Source organism: Pseudophryne corroboree, chromosome 9, assembly GCF_028390025.1.
Source record: "Pseudophryne corroboree isolate aPseCor3 chromosome 9, aPseCor3.hap2, whole genome shotgun sequence".
NCBI lineage: Eukaryota > Metazoa > Chordata > Amphibia > Anura > Myobatrachidae > Pseudophryne > Pseudophryne corroboree.
The window spans coordinates 52,313,957-52,338,656 of NC_086452.1; the positions used below are offsets into that span (position 1 = coordinate 52,313,957).

General features: G+C 46.8%; 1 protein-coding gene across 7 annotated transcripts in view; it reads left to right on the forward strand.

Annotated features, from left to right (window-relative positions):
* SZT2 (SZT2 subunit of KICSTOR complex) overlaps positions 1-24,700 on the forward strand; it is a 295,338-nt gene that overhangs the window by 236,696 nt on the left and 33,942 nt on the right. For 4 of the 7 annotated variants that reach the window (XM_063939324.1, XM_063939327.1, XM_063939326.1 and 1 more), the window contains 20 exons: positions 1,076-1,214; positions 1,593-1,692; positions 5,877-6,006; positions 8,319-8,447; positions 8,534-8,636; positions 8,930-9,047; positions 9,135-9,246; positions 9,353-9,471; positions 9,560-9,724; positions 10,289-10,367; positions 11,752-11,937; positions 12,012-12,197; positions 12,276-12,439; positions 12,552-12,712; positions 12,793-12,890; positions 13,676-13,808; positions 14,556-14,683; positions 14,885-14,965; positions 15,596-15,726; positions 15,827-16,009. In XM_063939324.1, coding sequence (XP_063795394.1) covers positions 1,076-1,214; positions 1,593-1,692; positions 5,877-6,006; positions 8,319-8,447; positions 8,534-8,636; positions 8,930-9,047; positions 9,135-9,246; positions 9,353-9,471; positions 9,560-9,724; positions 10,289-10,367; positions 11,752-11,937; positions 12,012-12,197; positions 12,276-12,439; positions 12,552-12,712; positions 12,793-12,890; positions 13,676-13,808; positions 14,556-14,683; positions 14,885-14,965; positions 15,596-15,726; positions 15,827-16,009 — 2,645 coding nt within the window. The remainder of the gene's footprint in view (positions 1-1,075; positions 1,215-1,592; positions 1,693-5,876; positions 6,007-8,318; positions 8,448-8,533; positions 8,637-8,929; positions 9,048-9,134; positions 9,247-9,352; positions 9,472-9,559; positions 9,725-10,288; positions 10,368-11,751; positions 11,938-12,011; positions 12,198-12,275; positions 12,440-12,551; positions 12,713-12,792; positions 12,891-13,675; positions 13,809-14,555; positions 14,684-14,884; positions 14,966-15,595; positions 15,727-15,826; positions 16,010-24,700) is intronic. The other 3 variants (XM_063939328.1, XM_063939329.1, XM_063939330.1) reach the window with 1 other exon arrangement.

The window sequence follows — 24,700 nt, forward strand, 5'->3', positions numbered from 1 at the left end:
ACTAACGATATAGGGGGGTCATTCCGAGATAATCGTTACTGTGCTAAATTTAGCACAGCTACGATCATTCACACTGACATGCGGGAGGACGCCCAGCACAGGGCTATCTCGCCCGCATGTCCGTGCTGCCCCCCCCCCCTCCCCCCCAGGAAATGCAAAGACAACGCACAGCGGCGATGCCTTTGCACTTCAAGAGTAGCTCCCGACCAGCGCAGCTTTAGCGTGCTGGCCGGGAGCTACTCATCACTCCCCGGCCCGCAGCGGCTGCGTGTGACGTCACGCAGCCGCTGCGGCCCACCCCCGATCTGTACGGCCACGCCTGCGTTGGCCGGACCGCGCCCCCCCCTAACCAGCGGCAGCCTCTGCCTGTCAATCGGGCAGAGGCGATCGTAGTGTCCCGACGGCCTTCGACCGCCGCATTGCGGTGCATGCGCAGTTCTGACCGATCGCACCGCTGCGATAAACTGCAGCGTGCGATCGGGTCAGAATGACCCCTCTATGGGAGCCGATCCGACCCTCGCGGGAGCGAGCATCAGTTAGGATGCACCTCCAAAATGCCCGATTTTACCCGATATATCAGCCCGAATGCCCGAAATTGAAAGAAATCGGGCATTATCGTTCTAGTGTATGGGGCCCTTTACTCTTGTTTAGGTCACACTGAGACTAAATGAACTGTATAGGGCGGTATTCAATTGTTTTCACTCCCGCTGATTGGCATGGTATTATTATTTCAGCTCTCTACCCCTGCGGTAGCGAGGGCACCCAATCTGTTACATAGCTAAACCTGATTACTATGGGCGTGATATGGGCTTTAACAGGGGAATACTTTAGAAAAGAGATTGGGCGTGATAAATCATTTGAATAGAGTAACGTTAAACATTGATCCCGGGGTGTGTAATGCACAGTGCAACCAAAGCTACCAATGGGGAAAGAGGTCTGTGCTGAGCTTCTTCTCCATCTATTTTACTGACCAGGACGGTACATGCAATAACATGGAATTGGTTCTTCTGTCCCCCACTCCTGCTCCAGTGTGATTGTTAACATTACACCCGATCCGCTGATCTCGCCCCTGCAGGGTACGACGCTGGCAGCAGCGACTCGGAGTGTGAGGACGCACTCATTAGTGAGCAGGATTCACGCTCTCCGGTGATGCCAAAGTTTTGGCTTATTGTGAAGATTCACCAAGACTGGGTGGAAGTGTGCACTCACGCCAGGTAGATTTATTACGGGGGAAAAACTACGCCTTTCTCTGCACCTGTGTGCGCTGTAATGCCGCGCTTCTCTAATCCGGTCCTCACGACATCCACCGTCCTTGCTGGATTTCCAGGTCTCCTCTCAGACGACCATCTCTGCACATCAGTAATAAGTACGGCAGTGGTCCTGGAAAAGTCAGTAATGAATAGACCTGAGCTCCAGCCCAGGGATAGGGAAAACATGCACAGCGTTCCTCGAGACCCGGATTAGAGAAACCCTGCTGTACAGTAATGTGCCTGTTCTAGGAGCTTGGTTCTCTCTATCTGTTTTTCGCTCTGGTGCTGGTCACTGCTCTGTCCCACGTGCTGGCTCCATTCTGTGTGTTCTTGTGCCGACAGTGCCGGGGCTGCCCGGGAAGTGGAAGAGCTAGGGGAGAGTCAGCGGCTGCACCAGCTGGTGGTGAGGAAAGTGGGAGAGATCTGCCGTGTGGTCAACCAGGTAATGGAGCTTTAAGACGTTTCTTAACTACCTATAGATACGATTTGTTCTTGCTGTGAGAAAAACAATGTAACAAAGATAAAAGGGATCTTAACGTTTATATAAATTCTATTTCACCAAATCTGCTTTTCAAACACTCTTAGCATTTTGCAATGTCCCTTTAACCCTAAATTGACTGGGGACTTCCATTCTGACCCAGAGATACAAACAGATGCTAATTATCTTAAGAGGTGGCATTTCCAGTTTGATGTCTATATATCAGATATATCCCACAGTGATGATCAGATGTATGTAAATACAAAATAAAGAGGGATATGTATCTGTAGCGTCATTTATTGTGCCGCTATAGCTCCTCCTGCTGCCGGCTCTTATCGACACAAAGCAGGAAGCACTGACACGGAGATGTACAGTATTAACGGCGTCTCGGCCGCCGGAGTGCGATACGTGTAAGCCCCGCAGCACATCAGCCCAGTGCGGATGCTCTGCATCTTGCCTCCTAGCCTACCCCACTGCGCATATGTGAGAGATCTTGTGCGCAGACAGACCCTGATAAACGCAGCCACTGCGCAGCACACATCCCTGTCAATATGTAAAAAACTGCTAAGCTACAAAAGAGCGCTCATCATGTTTTAGTAACATCTGAATGATTTTCAGAATCGTTAGCTGTTTGCAGAAACCATACAAAAAAGTGATTTTCTGCTTTCTTAAGTGCCAATGTTCGACGTACATATCAAATAGGGCTGGTTATAGGGTATTTGTCACTTACCACCTCTTCGTACATTCCCCCCTAAATCACAGTTAGACATTACTCAGTATACTAAAGCTAATTTGAAAGTACCGGAGAGTATTGTGTTACGGTCCGGCATTCCCCCTTACACAGCCAATCAGGCATTCAGCGTACCCGCGTGTTCATTCAGTGTTGCCCAGTTCTGTTACCATGTCCGGAGCCTGGCATGGAACTGTTCCCGGAAGCACTGATTGGGTAGATTTCACCGCCAAAGATTCAGGTCATACGATACAGAGATTTGGTCTAAGTAGAAGTCGGAAAAGCAGAGCTAATAAACAGTTTATTTAACAATTTTAATTATTAAATAAACATTTATGGGCTCGGAAGAAATAGTCTCATGAGACAGAGAGGCGTCCCCTATGAAAGGACAGGAGGACTGGCAGCTGCGTCATACCACTAGGGCTCTCTATCAGTTTATAAAACGTTTTCATCTACACACTTAGTATAATCACTGAAGAGTTCAGGATCCATTGCTCCCCACCATAATCTGCATACCGGTATACGTGGCAAAAAACTATCTACAGTATATGTTTGGTTCCAAGGACATCAGAACTGTTAAAGTCAAGATAAGAATAGGAAATGTGATATGTTTAATTAGACTTGTATGATAATTACAGATTACATTACAAACGCTATCATTGGCCCTCATTCCGAGTTGTTCGCTCGGTCTTTTTCATCGCATCGCAGTGAAATTCCGCTTAGTACGCATGCGCAATGTTCGCACTGCGCCTGCGCTAAGTTATTTTGCTTTGAAGTTAGTATTTTTACTCACGGCTTTTTCTTCGCTCCGGCGATCGTAATGTGATTGACAGGAAATGGGTGTTACTGGGCGGAAGCACGGCGTTTTAGGGGCGTGTGGCTGAAAACGCTACAGTTTCCGGAAAAAACGCAGGAGTGGCCGGAGAAACGGTGGGAGTGCCTGGGCGAACGCTGGGGGAGCGGCCCTGCCAACGCAGGCGTGGCCTGGCCGTTGGGGGGGGCGGGCCGCAGCGGCTGCGTGACGCCACACGCAGCCGCTGCGGGCCGGGGAGCGATGAGTAACTCCCGGCCAGCACGCGAAAGCTGCGCTGGTCGGGAGCTACTCTTGAAGTGCAAAGGCATCGCTGCTGTGTGATGCCTTTGCACTTCTGGGGGGGGAGGCGGCACTGACATTCGGGGCGGACTAAACCTGTGCTGGGCGTCCCCCCGCATGTCAGTGTGAATGATCATAGCAGTGCTAAATTTAGCACAGCTACGATCAACTCGGAATGACCCCCTATAATCTTAGTAAGACACGGGTGTGGATCATAGAGTCGACAGTAACTAGGTCGACACATGAAATAGATTGACACTATCATTAGGTCAACATGGACATTGTTGACTTGAAAAAGGTCGACATGAGTTTAAAAAAAATAATTGGGTGTTGTTTTTTCGTAAAGTGACCGGGAACCCCAATTAGTGCACCGTTTTCGCTTGTAATACTTTGGGCAGGGTCACTATTCCCAATCGTAGTCCACGTGGATCGTAAAGTATGATAAAGTTGAAAATTTTTAAAAAAAGTGAAAAACTCGAGTCGGCCTTTTTCCACGTCAGCCATGATGCATGATGACCTAATGCATGTCGACCAATAGTGGTTGACCTAATGAGTGTCTACCTAAACACCGGATCCCAAGGACACTAGCCTAAAGATGTGGGAGTGTTTGAGCCATCTCTAATGGTGGGAAAGGTAATATTTATTAATATATCTCCCTCGTCAGGTTAATGCAGAACCATGAATTTTACCTTCACCTGTCCTAAAACTCGGATTGGGTGTTTTAGTGGTCCTGTAACGTACCGCCCCTGGCATTCTACTTTCCGTGATAAAATCATCTCGTTTCTGTATAGTCTTTTTTTTAGCATTTCCGTTTAGCAAGACTAAGTCCTTTTTTTATCTTCATTCTGCTTTATAATCTCTTTTGCTGAGGTTTTAAAATAAGGAAGTGCTCATCCAAATTGTTACACTTAAACTTTTGTACCAAGCATTAAAAAGCAATTAACGTAAAACAAGATTGCGATGTTTTGGCCGATCTCTCCGATAAAACCTGGGAACAGCCAGTCTAAGCAGGCAGCGGATTACTGATGCACAACGCCGCAGCAGAAACCTAGTTACCATCAATGTTAAATAATTAAAGAGAAAACGTAAAGAAAAAAAACACGTAAGTCCTGCAGAGAGAGTCTCCCTTCCGTGTATGCAATCGTTGCTGTGATTCCCTGTAAGTAGGGAGTTGTGGCATCGGCGCTGATGTAGACAGAATTGGAACCGTTATTAAATGTAATATTTCTCGAAAGCAAAAACCTTGTTTTCAGGCAATGTCTCGACTGCACTCTAGACAGCAATGAAAGTAAACAATATAATTCTTTTTTTACCCTTCAGTCTTCCTCGCACCAATTTCCAGTTATCTTGTTTTCTTCTTGAAATCCTGGTGTTTAATCACACCGCCTGAATGAACTCTGCGAATACACTCCACGTCAGGGGTATTGGACATGCGGCCCTCCAGCTGCTGTGGGACTACACATCCCAGCATGCCCTGCCACAGGTTTGCTATTTATGGCATGCTAAAATTGTGGCAGCACATGCTGGGATGTGTAGTTCCACAGCAGCTGGGGTTGCTGCATGTTGACTATCCCTGCTCAGCATCGTTTTATTATATGTAACATATTTAATTGTATGCCTTCCCTGATCTATATATCATTCACCTTGTAAATTATCTGTTTTCAGGCAAAAACACATAGGGGGGGATTCAAATGTTTGAAAAGTCGGTTGGGTGTCTGTTTTTTCCTGTCTATTAGGAAAAAAGAGACACCCAACTGACTTTTCAAACATTTGAATTTCCCCCCATAGAATCCGTGATAAGTTAATGGGCCTGTGTGACCTCACGAAAACGGGAAAATTATTGGGGATTTTTTTTTTCAGAGCCTGCTGAGGTCCCCAAAAAATGCCCGATAAGTGCACTTCACGGCTAATTGGATAGTCCCAAGGGGTCAATAAGCCAGCAGTAATTCACCACTACTAATTGAATTCCCCCTTTATTGTCTTAGCTCTTGTTGAATAGGGTTTTGGATGAGGATACAGAGGATTTGAATATCGGGGCCTTTGTGTGACCGGCGGCTGGGAGACCGGTGGTCACCATACCAACTTTGGGATCCTGACTTTTAGATGGCCGGGGGGAGGGGGAAGTTTGAGCGAAACGAAGCACCGTGCGGGCTCGCTGCGCTCGCCACAGGTTCTCTTCCCACTCTGTGGTTGTTGTGGACATAGTCCCTGTTGGTCGGCATTCACCGTTCGGGATCCCGGCGTCGGTATAGTAATCCCGTCGATGATATTGGTTTCGTGTGACTATTGTATCCTCCCATATTTACGCTTCATTTCCTCACCCAGCGTCTCCTGCTACAAAATCTCCATGACACTCACCAGTGCCACAATCTGCTGGTGGCAGAGAGCGAGGATGATCTGTGGAAGAGTGAGAGTCCCTACACATCCAAGTGGCAGAGGATGGTCACTAATGAAGGTGAGGCCTACATTTACGTTCAGTGTATTCAGTGTATTCTCAGCATAGAGAGCTGGGATAGTATGTAGCAGAAGCGTTGCAGTTGGAGGGGATAAGTTGTTACCCCTATTTTATTTTGGATATTGCCCAGCTAACACAGTAGGAATGCTAACACTTCTAAACAGTAGTCCACGTAAATTCTGGTTTGGTATGATTGGGTTCCCGGCAGTCACATGACACAGAAAATCCAGACATCCGAGTGGGTAAGTATTTCTACCCTAACCCTCTGGGGGGGGTGGCTAGCGCTAACCCGCGAGGAAGGTGGTGGCTAGGGCTAACCCTCGGGGGGGGGGCGCGGCTAGGACTAACCCTCGGGGGGGGGGGGGGGGGGGTAGGGCTAACCCTCGGGGGGGGAGGGTGGCTAGGGCTAACCCTCGGGGGGGGGGGTAGGGCTAACCCTCGTGGGGTGGCGGCTAGGGCTAACCACCCCTCTAGTGTCTAACCTTTAACCTCTGTAGTGCTTATTCTCCAACATAACAGTGCGCTGAATTGTTTAGCTCCTGGCTGTTTTTCCTGGCGCTATTAACAGCACACTGACCCCTACTGGAAGTCATGTACCAATGGGAAATGTCTATGCTATGTGTAGCGCTGTGGTTAAAGGACCCTACTCCCCGCATGCTGTATAAAGGCAAACCCTTCCTAAAGATGCTGCTCTGGCCCCTTAGGCGGGTACCCACAATTGCGCTATCCAGTGGGTTGCATGTGACATCTTCTGGATGGCTGCGCTGAGCGGCCAACCAGAATATATTATGTACAATGCTGGCATTGCACACCGTGCCGTCGTCGTCCCCTGCATCATGGAAGTGTGTCTGCATGGCACGACGCAGGGTCCCGTCGCCCGTCAGATCGGCCACGAGCACTTTGCTCTGATGTGTACAGGGGCCTAAAGAGTTGCACAAAACATGCACAGAACTCCGGGAACATCTAGTGTAGCAAAATAAATTCTGTAATACAAAAAAATGCGCACAAACAAAACACGATTAAAATCAGCTTATCAGGATAACCGTTATCAGCCCATAAATCCTGACCTTCAGGAACATACTGTATGAGTAAAGCAGTTCAACGACCGATAACTCCCATGTTGTTGAAGTACACTTAAAATAATTTTATCTAGATAATAGATATAATCATGTTTTATGTGTGGTGTATATAGCTAGAATCTGATTGGTTGCTTTGGGCAACATTTCCACTTCTATAAACCCGCAGTTTAGTAAATATACCCTTAAGAGAGGGAGAGAAATGCACATGGGAGGAGGGGATCAGTACGAGATCCCGGCAGTCAGGAGACTGATGCCAGCATCGCGACAGCCGGGGTCCCGGCAGCGAACGCAGTGTGTCCCCTCGCTGCGCTCGCCACGCTTCGGGCCCGATGGCGACCTTCGCTCACCACAGGGTGGACCACCACCCAAGAATGGTAACCAGCTGGCGGTCGGGACTCCGACCGCTGGTATTTCAGCTGGTGTCAGGATTCTGGTATCGGTATCCTGACTCCCGGGATCCCGGCAGGCGGTAAATTTACTGCCTCCCGGGAGGAGAGCCACCACTCGCACGTACTTGGGTCCACCATCCGCTAGTTTCACCATTGTTGGGGGCAGAGTATCTCTGCAGAGGGATCTTCTGATCCCTACTAGGTGGACTCCATGCTCCTTCCCTCCTGTTTTCCACCCTCCTGGTGCCGTCTGTATACCACATCAGAAGCCAGAAGTAAAGTAATAATAGTAGTCTCTATCCCTTCTCTAAATACTCTTCCCAGTGACCGTCCCGCCATGAGTATCTGGATAAGAAATAATTTTCCATAGTAATTTATCACTGCCATGTGCGTCATATACTTCACAGCGCCAAAGTGAGGTGGGGTCACCAAAGGGGCCAGCGTCTATAGAAGAGTTTTGCTATCATATATAGCGGAGAAGCGAATCTAGTGACTGCAGCATTATACACAGGAGACTACTAATAGACTGTCCATTGTAATAAATATATAAAATAAAGATATACATCTGATGTATCAGGCAGAGAGTGGAGAAGTGGACTAGTGGTGGTTGCTCATGGCAACCAATAAGCTTCTACCTATCATTTTCTATAATGTACTTGATAAGTGCTACCTTAAAGTTGATTAGTTGCTATGAGCAACTTCTCCTCTGGCCACTTCTCCACTCTTTTCACTGCTTGATACATCAACCCCTGTGTCCTTGGATACACCAGTTCTTCGTGACGTGAGGATTAGTATTTCTCATGTGCTTGTCTCATTCCATGTGTCCCCTTTCCTTGTCCTGCAGATTACCCTGGAGAGGAGGACTACCTGGCCGCCACCATGCACTTCATGCCAGGATACTTTGCCTGCGACGTGGTGTGGAGCACGGTGATACACATCCACCCCCGGCTTAAGATGGGACCCAACCTGAGAGGTAACTTACGTTCTTTATGTCCATAGAGCACCATGGAATATTTTGCCAGCCTAACTCACCTGATACCTTTCCTTGTGTGTCTGCAGCCCTCCAGTCCCTGCACTCCGTCCTCAGTGCCTTCTCCGTTAGCAACAGGAAGAACATGTTTGTATATCAGGAACGTTCCACCAAATCAGTGTTCTATCTCCGGTATGTACATGTCCTATAAATGGGCAGCAATTTGGCAAAGGCTAGTACTTCCTTCTCCTCCCATATAGATCAGCAGTCCATCAGTCCACCTATATGTACTGAGAACATTTGCCCTCTCAAGTGCCGCATCGTCAGTTGTATTGAGTTCTGTCCGTGTTTCCTAATCTATATGCAGCAATACACTTGAAGACCCGCTACATTATTTTGAATAGAACTGTTGGTGGTACAATTGTTAAACTAGTGAAAATGAGGTGTACAAATGTTAGATTAGCCTCTCCTCTCCTTTTTCCTAGACTCTCTGAGACCTCCGGCAATGGCCGGCTGTGGGAAATGGACTTGTCCCAGTCAATGATGTCACGTTCCTTAGCTCTATCTCATAGCCAGGAGCCAGCTTTCTCAGACGATATGATGGTAAGATGTCAGGACCTGATGTCGAGCTTGGTGGGTTTGGATGGGGTCTACTCCTTTTTCTTGTCTCATCCTCGGTTGGTTTAACAGGGCAGCCGTTTGTCTTTGGACCTGTCCTCTTCACGAAATTCAGACTCTGGAAGACCGGTGGGGCAGATAGATAAGCATATTCTGCTCTTGGTGCATGGCGTTGGAGAAGCAGGTGAGACGTTGTGGAGAGAACCGGTCTATGTAGCATTACAGGGCTAAAAACAGGAGTCGGTACATATATAGAGGAGAGAAATCTGAAACTTGTCCAATTTCTGTAGGCTCTGAAATCACTGATGACTTGGTGAAGGTTCTAAGGAAGCGTCTTGATGAGACCACATTAGACATTATTACTGTCATGCTGCAGCGGAACTGCAAACTGACGCCAGCAGATGTGGAGGTGAGGGTGCACATACAGTATTTCTCCATCATCCTAAAGTCCGCATGTGACAAAGCCCCAAATAAGTCTGGTTCTTTCTCATCTCCAGTTTATCCAGCCCAGAAGAACAGCCCCAACTGAAGTGCTGCTGTTTACAATCCCACAATCCTCTCTGCCGTGTCTTCAAGCTATGGCCTACTACTTGCGTCAGAACCTGCTCATCTTTCTCCATACACCCAAGTACACCGATAGTAATGGAGAACATCACTTCCAGGTGAGGGTGTTCTAGTGCCCTCATCCATGTCGTCTACTGTACAACGGTTTTTGAAAGCTGTGTGCATTTGATTCTGAAAAGTTCTTTTTTTTGCTTTTCAATGTGTTTTTGTTAGCATTGTTGCCTCAGAGTGCTGGGACCATGGGCTGTAATTTTTCTGTGGAGTCTGTATGTTCTCCCATTATTTGCATTCCTTTTCTCTGATGCTCCCACAGTCCAAAAACATACTGGCAGGTTAAATAACTGCTGTTAAAGTTATCCCCTATTCCTCTGTCCTCAAGGCACACTGACAGTCCAGGTTTTAAGGATAGCCATATTTGAGCCCAGGTGACTTAATTAGTACCTCAGTTATTTTGATTAACCATCTGTGCTCAAGCATGGATATCACTAAAACCTGGCCTGTTAGTGTGCCTCAAACATAGAGGTTGGCCAGGCCTGCTCTTCTGTAGTGTGTGGAAGAGAATTTACCATTTTCGACTGTACCCTGTAATGAGGCCTAGATTGATGGAAATTATAATTTTTTGGGCTGTGCACATGTGATATCAACATTGTGTTTCTTCGTAGCATTATTATCACAACTCCCTTCCGGAACTGGACCTGTTCTTGTATAATAAGCCTGGAGGACAAGGCACAGGAGGGAAAGGTGAGGGGTGGTATCTGGATGGAAGATGGTAAATAGATAGACAGTCACTAGATCGTCACCAGATGGTTGACAGTCAGATGTGGAGGTGACGGAAAACACTGTAACGTATTATTTCATATGCAGATACAGCTGCAGTCGCACACAAAATATTGGCATGCCGCTTCATTTTAATCTGCAAAGTCTGCTTGTGCGTCTTTTCGCATAGCGATGCGAATAAGTTGCATTTTTTTTTTTTTTGGGGGGGGGGATGCCACAAAAGACGCTCAGCGTCGGTAAACGTGCTTATGACTAGGCACGACTAGAAGAGCGGTTTAAAATGACTGCAGCAATGATGAACTCAGTGTGTATGGGCTTCAATGGAATCGGGAGGTTGGGCAGATAAATATTGAACAGCATGTAAGATGCGGCCTCCTGATCCCGACCTTTGCAAGAGTGTTATAAGCCTATTTGGGTGATCAGGCCATGGATTGTATAAGTAGGAATTAATGGAGCAGTCGCCGGCTGCGAATAGTCGTTTAACACTCAGATAGCCAGTGTTTATTGTTTCCTCTTGTTTCCTGGACTATGACCCTGATTATCTGCTGCTGTCTAATAATTGTGCATTATGCACACTGTGTCCCTTGCACTAGTGAAATGTTTACATGGCAGAACAATGGATTTGGGTGTTGTCTATTTCTGACCAAGGCCTAGTTATTGCACAATGCTCTTTGGGGGTCATTCCGACCTGATCGCACGCTTCAGTTTTCCGCAGCGGTGCGATCGGGTCTAAACTGCGCATGTGCCGCGACTGCAAAGCGCAGGCGCATCGCTCTCGGGCGACAGCCGTCGCCAGGGAGAGCGAGAGAACTAACAAAGAAGGCGATCGCACATGCGACCGCAAGAAGATTGACAGGAAGAGGCAGGCCGAAGGTGTCAACCGAACGCAGGCGTGCCCAGCCGTTTTGAGGGAGGGATCCTGACGTCAACTCCGTCCTGGATTATCGCAGCGGGCGAGTAAGTCCTGAGCTGTGCAGAAACTGTGCAGCTCTCTGCACAAGCGAGCGCAGCCCTGCACAGCGATTCCCCCCCTCCCCTGTAGGCGGTGACTACCTGATCGCAACAATGCTAAAAGTAGCCTGCTAGCGATCAGGTGGGAATGAGGGCCTTTGTTCCTTACATTCAGACACATGCTAGTATACACCCTTTATGAAAGTAATTCATTTGCATCCTCAGTGCACTGACCACCATGTTTTAAATCTGTCCCTTTGATGGTCAGAATGTCCCAGCTGCATGATGATCCTTCCTTGATGGAGAGCAGTCACTCTGTAGATAGTCCTCTTAGTAAATATGACCTCATGTGTCACTCCATGAATATGTAGATAATGGGAGTCTTGTTTCCCTTTAGGGATTGCCTGCATTGCGCTTTCATTTGTGGATCAGCACGGGGCGCTGGTGACGCAGGCGTACGGGCAGCGTTCCGGACCGCCTCTTGTTTGCCCCTCTACAGCGTCTCATCTGCTCAGCTTCAGCACATTTGAGTCTCTGACTAAAGTCAGCAGGTTTATGCCGGATTCCAGTGCCGACACTTCAGGTAGAGATTGCCGCTTGTTGCCTCCCTTTTTAGCTCTACTGTCCTCTCTTCTGACCCGTTCTCTTGTGTTCCAGCTTCCCTTACCTTAGTGCGCTTTGACATTTGGGAGAAGGGCAACATCAGCTCCTCCCAGTTATCCGAGCGGCTCTCCAATTCGCTGCGCCACGCGCTCTGTGATGTCATCATCGAGTTTCACATCCTGCAGATGCCCCTCTGTGTGGATCCCGTGGGCCCCGCCGAACAGGAAGTTGCAATAAACGGTAGCAGCAAGAAGACTCTGTACATCGTGACATTCAGACGTGTGACGTGAGTGATCATTTTCCCTCCTCTTCTTTTAGGAAAGGGCCCAACCCAGTCGCATCCTGATACAAGGGAACTGACTACGTCGTCTAACAAATCCTGCCCTTCCCCGATTAGCCTCCCGCCATCCGTGTCGCAATCTGGCACAGACCCAAGCACCCCTCCCAGTAAAACCGGGCGCAGGAGCTTCTGGGATATGCTGGTAAGAAAGAGCCATTGAGAACATACCTCGTTTCTTAATACAAGTTTAGTAAATAGGATGTCCTTGTACAACTACATGAAACATGCCTCGATTCTTCTTGTGCTATTTGAAGAGTAAACCGGACAATGCTGAGCTGGGACCCCCGAAAACCACCGACGATATAGTTTGTGAACGCACAGAGGAACCGCGGACAAGGCGGCGGCATAAGACGGAGAGTCTTAAGGTCCCAAGTTGCCCTGACAGGCCTGGTATCCGCATGGAGCACGCACAGAGGTAGTGTCTATTGCCGCTCTGTCCATACAGCCTAGGGTTTTCTAAATCCAATGACTCAACCGTCTGTATGTCCTATGTAGGAAGCGCCAGGTACAGCTGGAGGAGGGCGAAGTGGGCTTCCTGCACCCGTTATACAGTCAGACTTGTCTACAGTGGATGAATTTCATGAATCAGCTAGGTATGTATAATATAGAGCGTTGCCTGCCGTGCATTCATTGGATAACCCAGTGGTTCCCAAACTTTCTGGAATCACGGCGCCCTTGAGTATTAGCATTTGTATTAGCACCTTATTGAGAAATACAGCAAAATTCTTACAATTTCTTAAGCAGATCGTGTTTACTTGTCATCCTTAGGTTCAGTTATATAGTGCTGGACAAGGTGGCACTTCTGTTGGTCCATATACTTTATGATTGGCAGCCATGTTTCTTATTTGTCAGCCTGCATCTTAAAGTGCCCGTCACGTACATATAGAGCAAGCATGTGCTCTGGATCGCTAATCATGAGAAAGTAGCCTATCCATTTGCTCTTTACCAGTGACATCACTGGGTGTGCAGTGTACGCCTTCACTACGAAACCAGTGACATCACTAAGAATCCAGCCTATAGAGTCACCGGGAACCAGCGACATCACTGAGAATCCAGCCTATAGAGTCACCAGGAGCCAGCGACATCACTGAGAATCCAGCCTATAGAGTCACCAGGAACCAGCGACATCACTTGTACTGATTTTTAGTAACCTAAAAACAATACCCTTCATTGGTGTCACTGGGTTCTAGCAACCGGACAGGCTGAAGTCTCATGAATATTGGTTCAGCCCACAAAATGGCCGCCTCCTCTGTGATATGTTAGCCAAGTGCACTTTAATGTGCAAGTTAAGTTTGATAATTTCTCTTGTGGTGTCACATCATGTCACTTCATATTCAGAGTTTTAGCCCTTGTGATTTCCTTCCTGTCGCACCTGCAGGCTGTCCGTCCATCCAGCTCTGCTCCGCTCAGACGGTGTCCCGATTTCTCCTTCCCTCCGTTCTGACTGAGCTCTTCAATGTCATCACGTCTCTGGCCAGTGACACCAATGTCAGAGTGTTTGAAAAAACCATGTAAGCCTTAAAATCACTGCATAAGAAAATTACTTTTATTCTGGTACATAAGGGGAGATCTGAAGAGGAGAGTGGATGAAAGTGTTAAGGGGGATACACACGTAGCGATGTGTGCTTAAATTCTAAGCAATCTGACTAGATTGCTTAGAATAGAAAGCACACATCGTTCCGTGTGTATGCCCCATAGCGATACACGGCCGCGCATCGCTATCACTGGCTCTCGATTGGCCTGGCACAGTCTAGTCCGGTTGCTCACTTCACCACTGCTCACTTTGCGCTGTGTGCTGAGCGGGAGGAGAGATGTGTGCTGAGTGTTCTGTACTAGATCGCTCCGCACACATCTCCCCGTGTGTACCCCCCTTTACGTTATGTTTAGAAGAAACAGAGATATTTAAAGATACATTTTTAGAACTTTTTACTTCTTCTGACCTTCACTTTATTAATTCACATGAATCTCGTGCTATATTTGCTACGGTCCCTAGGTCATAATACCTTCATCCATTAATATACCACATTTTTCTGAAACTTGTTACATAACACCTTCATCCACTTGCCTCTTCATCTATCAGAGCTTGGAGAGAGCGAAAGTGGAGAGAGATAAAGTGCCAACCAATCATTTACTAATGGTGATTTTTAAACCTGCATTTGAAAAATGACAGGAGCTGATTGGCTGGTAATTTATCGCTCTTCAAGCTTTGACAACTATCCCCCGCAGTGCGTTGCACACTGAAGTGTTTATTTCTCCAGTGGCTCCGATGGACCAGTGTTTGTGCCTTATTCTGCCAACCAGCACAGCCCAGCTCGACCTGCAGCTGCCCGCGAGATGATCCTGCTGGGGCGGAACTTCCGCCAGTGGAGATACAGCACTGAACAGGGTGAGTCGCTCTGCAAGACCCTGCTTAAAATATATTGCAAATGGGGTTGCATGTCTGCTAGACCCCAGTAACTATAGCTCTATGTAATCAACATATATTAAATGTGTGCTGTACGTTCTTAATCATTGTTCACCATCCGTGGAGGTCTACCGTGCGGAAAACAACATCAGGACTTTCTCAGACTTTGTTCTTTGCTCCCAGTGTATTCAAGTGAGGAGGAGGAGGAGGCGGAGGATGAGGATAAGGAAAAAAATAATGATGAGGGCTGCAAGTTGGACAGGTGTAAGTTGGTCTGTCTTGTATGCTGCAGAGCACCGTGGGTGATGGTTTTGGTGCGAGACCCACTGATATGGGTGCGTAAGAGTAACTGCCCCCACTTCCTGACATCCCAGAGTAATACGACAGGTGACATCCTCTCAGGCCCGGCGGCTGCACCAGTAGTACACCCCTAGTGACGGCCCTGTACAGTGATATGAGACCAGGTGAAGGGCGCTTTAACAAAGCAAATAAGAAACCCCTTCAGACAACTTTATTGACTTTTGCCTGCCCTCTTGCAGTTTTTTTTTTTACTTTGTCGCAGCCTAGTGTGTTTTGCTGTCTGCGATGCAAAATGTGATGCAAAATTTAAAGAGCAATATGGTACGCTACCCGTCTCGCAGAATCTCTGTTGATGTCTTGCACTATATTGCGTATAGACTCTGGGTGTGAAGAACACATCTATACCAGGCTTCTTTATTTTCTTGTACCTTGGCAAAGTCTACGCATTAGATACAGTTACAGTATATACATTAAGCAATGTATTGTTTACAAAGTTGCAAGAGGGCATGGGCAAACCTGCAACCTGATGGGGAAAAGCAGCATTGACCCCACTGACTAGTCCCACATTGGCTCACATGTCTCTTCTACTCACAGCTCAAAAAGGATTCCAACGCTTTGAGGCCATGGAATTGAACTCCGTTGAGCGACCTTTGGACATATCCACTTCAATCTGTAGTTTAATTCCCCGGCAGAGGTTCCTGTTGATTGAAATACAGGACAAAAAGGTGACAATCTTTTTGTACTGTAATATTTTCATTTGCTGATTTTGGAGACCCCGTTTCTGTCTGTCTAATGTGATCTCTCTGTTTTTGTCTTCCGGGATAGCTGACCCTGTACACCTACAACTGGTCCTCCGACCTGGGGGCATCACTGAGTCGTTCCCTGGTGCGTTTAATCCAGTGGCAGAATGCTCGGGCTCACGTGGTGCATTGTCTCCTGAGCCAGAAGTTAGGGCTCTTCCATCACTACTGTTTCTCCGACACCCCTTGGCACGAGGATAGTAAGCAGGTAACCACTTCAGAACATGCCTATATGGGTATACAGATGTGTCCTCTTACATCTCTGCTTCATGTGCTACAAAACAACGCGTGAGTGCCATGTGACTCGGTCTATTTTTGCGGTTTTTTTCAACAAAATGCGTCTTAGACACAAAGTAATGTCATATGACACACGAGCAGCTTCTGATTAAAATGATATGCAGCATGCCTATATTCTGTGTGTGACTGCAACTGTAGTTGCATACAAAAAGCTATGCTGCAGTGTTTTCACGGAAACACTGTAACGTGGCATTTCGGATGCAGATAGAGCCACAATTACACACACAATATAGGCATGCCACATATCATTTTAATCAGCAGAAGCTGTTTGTTTGTCCTATTGCATTACTTTGCGTCCAATATGTATTTTCGCGGGACAAAACGCAAAGAAAGACGCTCTGTGCTAGCAAGTCCCACCAAGGGCTGTTTAGCGTGACTGCAGCAAGGATGTAAGAGGACACATCTGTATTGTCTAGAAAAGTAACGGTATGCTGCGACTATGGGAACAGCTGAGAGTGGACATTTAGTTCATCATTTTAATGCATGAACTAAAAATGTGGCTAGTACAGAGCGTGATTAAATCCATTTACCATGGCACTTAGAAAATACATCCTGGTGAGCAGGGGAGAGCATTGCAGGGCTGCTTGCATTGCAGATCTGTGGTGACGTCTGGCCTGTCGTAGGATCCGGATACATTCTGGAGATGCAGGAGCTGACAAACGTTATATCTACAATCGCCAAAGTCCATAATGGGACACAGGCATTCTCTCTGTTTCCGTACATTGCCCCACTCCTTAATGAAAATGGCAGTCTCAGATAATGGCGTATGGCACTTGAAGCAGAGCAGAGGGAAAGTGGGGCCCCTGCTGGTATGTTACTGCACTGCAGGCATGTGCTGGGTACCAGGAGTTGGCAGAGTTATTGGGGCATTTCCCAGTGTGCTGGGTAATTTTTCTGTGGTTGAATATGTTGGATACTGTTGGTACATGTGACCCCTGCTGGTATGTGATAACCACTGCAGGTACAGTATATGCTGAACACCAGAGATTGGGCAGTGTTAGGTAAATCTGTCAGGCATTGCTACTACACCCTTCAGAAAAAGAAATTTGGTGCAGCTGGGACATGCTGGATACGGTTATTATATACTGGGTAAACTCACTCCTTTGTATCTGTCACTTTACGCACCGCGTGTCTTATTCTGTGCAAGATTGCTGGTTCTTGACTTCTGGAGAAATTTGGTAAGGCCTGTACTAATGTAGTGTTTAGAAAATCCCCGTACGTCAGTCAGTCGCCCAACAGCCTCGCAGTCAGTACGGAAGTCCCAACCAGCGCCTCTGTATAAACGTGAAGTATTCAATTCTCACGGTCCCAGTATTCGGTTGTTGCAAAGCACAAGTACTGTTTTTGCAATATTTAATTGTCACAAACCTATTATTCAAATAAAATCACAATTTTTTTTTTGCTACAAATTTTTTGATGTCCCTGGCCAGTTGGTTTTGCTAAAGACACCTGTGGTTTATTTGTAAAGTAGAGTCTCTGAGGAGCGACAGGCGTAACTTCTGCCTCCTTACTCCTGCCTGCTTGGCAATAGTCCCATTTTATGATTGCACAAGCGCTGGCATTAAGTTTGATGTTATCAGCAGCACCTTATTGCGTGCCAACTTCAAGCATACTGTTTAAGTTTGCCCCAGTGTCTCGCACCGTTATTGCGCTTCCATGCCTTACCTCGCTTCGGAATTGTCTCATTGCCACTCCTGTGCATATGGAACCCAACATAGCAACCAGTTATTGGGCTCCTTCCTGTTCCATCCATCACAGACGTTACAGTTTCTCCTGTCTGTGGCAGTAATGCACTATTCCAATACCATATAAAAAAGTTTCCGTAAAATGTAACTGTTGCAATAATCAGGACCTTTGGAGACGATTTTAGTAAATCCATAGCGGCATCGCTTCGCAGTTTGTAAACAGTAATGTAGATAGAAATACATTTTCTGTAGTATCTGGTTGTTTCTAAAAAATAGGATTTTAATTACCTACCAGTAAATCCTTTTCTCGTAGTCCGTAGAAGATACTGGATACTGAACAGTGTTTTGTTCTTCCTGCACTGTTATTTGGTTAAGTATTGTTATTTGGTTCAGCTGCTGCTGTTCCTTTTTCAAGTTTGGTTAGCATAGCTTTCCTCTGGTTTGTGTGCTGGTTCGGAATCTCACCACTATCCTTATCTAGCCTTCTCTCAAAGTATGTCCGTCTCCTCGGGCACAGTTTCCTAGACCGAGTCTGGTAGGAGGGGCGTAGAGGGAGGAGCCAGCCCACACTATCAAATTCTTAAAGTGCCCATGGCTCCTAGTGGACTCGTCTATACCCCATGGTACTAAATGGAACCCCAGTATCCTCTACGAACTACGAGAAAAGGATTTTACTGGTAGGTAATTAAAATCCTATTTTCTCTTACGTCCTAGAGGATACTGGGGTTCCATTTAGTACCATGGGGCTGTACCAAAGCTCCCAAACTGGGTGGGAACTGCAGAACTGATTGACCAAACTGAAAGTCCTCAGAGGCCAAATTATCGAACTTGTAAAACTTAGCAAACGTGTTCGAACCAGACCAAGTAGCTGCTCGGCAGAGCTGTAAAGCCGAGACACCCCGGGCAGCCACCCAGGAAGAACCCACCGACCTAGTAGAGTTGGCCTGTACAGATTTTGGAACCGGCAAACCTGCAGTGGAATAAGCATGCTGGATAGTGAGCCTGATCCAGCGTGCAATTGTCTGCTTTGAAGCAGGACACCCAATTTTATTGGGATCATAGAGAACGAACAGCGAATCAGATTTCCTGTGACGAGCTGTCCTCTTTACTTATACCTTCAAAGCCCTCACAACATCCAAAGACTTTGAAGTAGTAGAGGTGTCGGTGACAACCGGAACCACAATAGGTTGGTTGTTGAGAAACGCAGACACCACTTTAGGAAGAAATTGCTGACGAGTTCTGAGTTTAGCTCTGTCCTCATGGAAAATTAAATAGGGGCTTTTGTGAGACAAAGCCCCCAGCTCCGACACACGTCTTGCTGAAGCCAAGGCCAACAGTTTGACGGTCTTCCACGTAAGATATTTTACTTCCACCTCCTGTAACGGTTCAAACCAGTCCGATTGGAGGAACTGCAGCACCAAACTGAGATCCCAAGGTGCCGTGGGAGGCACAGAGGGAGGTTGGATGTGCAGAACACCTTCCACGAACGTCTGGACCTCAGCCAATTGTTTTTCAAAGGAAATGGACAAGGCCGAAATCTGGACTTTTATGGAGCCCAGACGTAGGCCCACATCCACACCTGCCTGCAGAAAAAGCAGGAAATGTCCCAGATAAAATTCCACTGCAGAATGTTTTCTGTTCTCACACCAAGAGACGTATTTCTTCCAAATACGGTGGTAATGTTTAGACGCTACCCCCTTCCTGGCTTGGATCATAGTCTGGATAACTTTGTTAGGGATCCCTCTTCTGGCTAGAATCAGCCGTTCAACTTCCATGCTGTCAAACGTAGCCGCGGTAAGTCCTGATAGACAAATGGGCCCTGTTGCAGAAGATCCTCGCGAAGAGGTAGAGGCGACGGATCTTCGAGGAGCATCTCCAGAAGGTCCGCGTACCAGGCCCTTCTTGGCCAGTCCAGAGCAATGAGTATTGCTTGAACCTTTTCCCTTTTTTATTCTTTTTAGAATTCTTGGGATCAGAGGAAGTGGAGGAAACACGTACACCATCTGATAGACCCATGGAGTCGTCAGAGCGTCTACCGCCACTGCCTGTGGGTCTCTCGACCTGGAACAATACCACTTGAGCTTCTTGTTGAGACGAGAGGCCATCATGTCAATTTGTGGATATCCCCATTGACGTGTCAAGCACCTGAACACTTCCGGGTGAAGGCCCCACTTCCCCGGGTGCAAGTCGTGTATGCTGAGGAAGTCTTTTTCCCATTTGTCTACTCCCGGAATGAAGACTGCTGACAACGCCACAGCGTTTTTTTCTGCCCAAAGGAGAATTCTTGACACCTCTGACATTGCTGCTCTGCTTTTCGTTCCGCCATGTCGGTTTATGTACGTCACTGCCGTCACATTGTCCGACTATACCTGAATGGCCCAATCTTGAAGAAGATATGAGGCCTGCAGAAGGGCATTGTATATGGCCCTGAGTTCCAGAATGTTGATTGGAAGGATGACTTCCTGACTTGACTTTCTTCCTTGAAACTGCACCCTGTGGGTGACTGCTCCCCAACCTCTGAGGCTTGCGTCCGTGGTTAACAGGATCTAGTCCTGAATTCCGAACCTCTGACCCTCGATGAGATGAAAAGTCTGTAGCCACCACAGATGGGAGAGCCTGGCTTTTGGTGACAGATGGATCCTCTGGTGCATGTGAAGATGCGATCCAGACAGATCGAGCTGGAAGGGTCTTGTGTGAAACCTTCCGTATTGAAGCGCCTCGTAAGAGGCCACCATTTTCCCCAGAAGGTGAATGCATAGATAAACAGATATCCGGGTTGGCTTCAGGACATCCCGAACCATCGACTGGATTACCAATGTCTTTTCCAACGGGAGGAACACTTTCTGCGACTCCGTGTCCAGTATCATTCCCAGGAATGGAAGCCTCCGTGTTGGCTCTAGGTGGCAACCATTCCCTGGACAGCACCTTTAGCAAAAGATCCTCCAGGTACGGAATTATGTCCACTCCCTGTTTGCGGAGTAGAAACACCATCACTTTGGTGAATACCCTCGGTGCCGTGGAGAGACCAAATGGCAGGGCCTGGAACTGGTAGTGACAGTCCTGCAGTGCAAACCGTAGATAAGCCTGATGAGGCAGCCAGATAGGAATGTGAAGGTACGCATCCTTGATATCCAAAAACACTAGGAATTCCCCTTCCTCCAGACCTGAGATCACCGCTCTCAGAGACTACATCTTGAACTTGAACACTCTTAAGAACGGGTTCAAGGACTTGAGGTTCAGAATTGGCCGTACCGAACCGTCCAGTTTCGGTACTACAAACAAATTGGAATAGTACCCCTTGTTGTGCAGATGAGGTGGAACTGGAACAATGACTTGAGTCTGTACCAGTTTTTGGATGGCCTGCTGTAAAGTTATACTTGCCTCTTGTGAAACTGGTAAGCCTGATTTGAAGAATCTGTGAGGTGGGAGCTCTTGGAACTCCAGTCTGTAGCCCTGGGAAATAAGATCGATGACCCAGGGATCCCGGCACGAACTTGACCAAATGTGACTGAAGAATTTTAGTCTGGCTCCCACCTGACAGCCCTCCAGGCATCGCGGCCCACCGTCATGCTGAAGGCTTTGAGGAAGTAGAGTTTGAGCTCTGTTCCTGAGCCCCTGCAGTTGCTGATTTGCGTGGTTTACCTCTTGCGCCTCTGGAGGCCGTAGAAGCACCTCTGGATTTACCCTTAAACTTGGCTGTCCGAAAGGACTGTAAATTTGTAGCTAAGTAAGCCTTCCTGGCTGGGGGAGCTGCGGAAGGAAGATACGTAGACTTACCCGCAGTAGCTTTGGAGATCCATTTGTCTAGTTCATCTCCAAACAAGGCCTCTCCTGTGAATGGCAGGCCTTCCACGCCTTTCCTGGAGTCCGCATCAGCAGTCCACTGGCGTATCCACAAGCCCCTGCGTGCTGACACTGCCATAGTGATGGTGCGAGCATTAAGCAAGCCAATCTCTTTTATAGCTTCCACCATAAAGTTCGCAGAGTACTGTATATGCTGCAGGAGTAAAACAACATCCCCCCCTAGGCAAGGAATCTAACCCCTCAGTTAGGTTGCCTGACAATTTAGCAATGGCTTTTGTGATCCACGCACATGCAGTAGTGGGTCTCTGGGCCACCCCAGCAGCTGTGTACAATGATTTGAGTGTAGTCTCAATTTTACGATCAGCCGTGTCTTTCAGGGAGACTGCACCAGGGACAGGCAATACAATTTTTCATGACAGCCTAGAAACTGATGCGTCCACTATCTGTGGATTGTCCCATTTTTTCCTATCCTCCAGAAGAAAAGGAAAAAATGAGAGCAACCTTTAAAGGATTTGAAATTTCTTATCAGGATTAACCCATGGTTCTTCAAACAGGGTACTCAATTCCTTTGACGCAGGAAAAGTGACTGAGGACTTCTTTTTTACATTAACATAAGATTCCTCACACTCCCCTGACACCTTATCAGGAATTTGCAGAACATCTCTCATAGCCTCAATAAGAACCTCTATTCCCTGTGACAGAGTAGCAACCGGACGCCGGTTTAGTACTCACTACTCTTCATTCTTCTGGCTCTGTTAGGGGTGGCGGCATGCTGCGGGAATGTACACTCGCCATGGTGGGGCTTGCGAATAGTTCCCTCAGGAGCTCAGTGTCCTGTCAGCGGGGAACGGGACCATTAACCCTTTGGGAGGTTGGGCCATGTGTCGTCTCCCCCCCCCCTAAGTCCCACGAAGCAGACAGGCTGGTGTCAACCAGCCCCGCCTGAAAATAACAAACATATCAAATAAATGCAGAAAACTCTTCAGGAGCTTCCATAAGCGTGACCGGCTCCTCCTGCCACATTTTCTAAACTGAGTCTGGTAGGAGGGGCATAGAGGGAGGAGCCAGCCCACACTATCAAATTCTTAAAGTGCCCATGGCTCCTAGTGGACCCATCTATACCCCATGGTACTAAATGGAACTCCAGTATCCTCTAGGACGTAAGAGAAATAATATTAATGCTTGTTTCTGAGTTTTGGAATGCCAGGAAACAAAGGCAGGATGTGGACTTAATCTGCCACCTATTTGTGTCCCAAATTTGGACCATCATCATTGGCAAAATGATGGTTCCTGACTGTCAATCACTTTCTGAATAAGTTGTCTATGTACTATGCTTTGGTGAGAGGTAACGTGGAGAGAGATAAAGTACCAGCCAATTAGCCCCTAGCTGCCATGTTACAGGCTGTGTTTGAAAAAAGACAGGAACTGGTTGGCTGGTGCTTTTATCTTTGTCCACTTTATCACGCTCCAAGACTTAGAGAGAATTTAGGAGTCTATGTACTATGCCCGTTGTCGCTAGTGAATTGCCATGCGCGCTCAGTGCGACCGTGATGAGTGCACAGTCAGTTGATAACCGCTCATTGCGTAGGGCCCATAGACCGCACCCGTTATCTGCTATAGCACAGAATGGTAATAACTTCGGGGGAAATGTACGAAGCCTTAGAGAGTGATAAAGTGGAGATATGTAAAGTACAAACCAATCCGTTCCCACCGGTCATTTTTCAAACACAGCCTGTAACATGTCAGTTAGGAGCTGATTGCCTGGAACTTTAGCACTCTCCAAGACTTAAAGTATCTCACGTTGTGCTTATAAATGCAGCAGCTACATGCCAGGAGATAGAGGAAGTCCTCTCCACTGCACAAGTGATGCATTTCATGACATGCGGGTCATCGGATGGTGTGTTTTTATAATTAATTAATTAATTAATAAGCTATTAACAATTTAAAAAAATACAAAAAACAATCATTTTGTGCTTAAAACATACACCCCCACCCCCAAACAAATGCACCTGGGACCAAATATTGTACATGTACAAGCGTCTGATTCATATACAATTCCTCCTGTCATTTAGCCAAATATATTCAGACACATGATTCATCTATAATTCGGGAAAATGAATTCAGACGCATGATTCATCTAAAAAGCCTTGCATTTAAGGAGCAAATTAAATCTTAATAGTTACGAAAAACAGGTTCACTTTTCCTATATAAGCTATTCCCAATATAGTATTCAGTGAACTTCAGTAAATCCTCATGTTTTAAATGAAATGCCTTCTGTTTAGCCTGAAATAATGGCCATTCTTTATAAACTTGAGCTATAAATCTAACAATTTTATGATCCAGAACAATTCCTACGTGACTTTAATCATTTTTCGATACGGGTAAGAAATACGATTTAAGATCTGAATAACATGCTTAGGATGACTAAACACAGTCATCAAAATGGTATCAAGAATCAAATCTAGAAATATTGTGTTCCATACTGATCCTAATATTCCTATTATAGTTATTAACATAAGAGTGTTCTCTGTGTCACGCCATGCAATAATGACATCATCTATATAGAGTTTATATGTAGCTGTGTAATCGGAAAAGAGATTATCATCAGAAAATATATACTTTATTTATTTATTAACAGTTTCTTATATAGCGCAGCAAATTCCGTTGTGCTTTACAACTGGACACAATTAGAAGACAAAACCAGGTAAAAACAGTCATAGAGGTAGGAGGGCCCTGCTCGCAAGCTTACAATCTATGGGGAAATAGGCATTGATACATGAGGATAGGTACTATCTATTGCATACAGTAGTTGTCCACCAGATTGCAAAGGTTCTTGGTGGGCTGCATGATATCACATCACAGCAGTGATGAACCAGGGTCAGGAGGACGGGAGCGTTAAGAAAGAAAATATATGGGGGATATGTGTGTACTGTACTGTGGGGATATCATTGGATAGGAAAGCTATGAAGGTAATGTGATCGGTTCTGGAATTTGGTAAGCTTGTCTGAATAGGTGCGTTTTCAGGGAACGCTTGAAGGGTTGAAGACTAGGGGAGAGTCTTGTTGTACGTGGTAGGGCATTCTACAGAGTGGGTGCAGCCCGCAGAAAGTCCT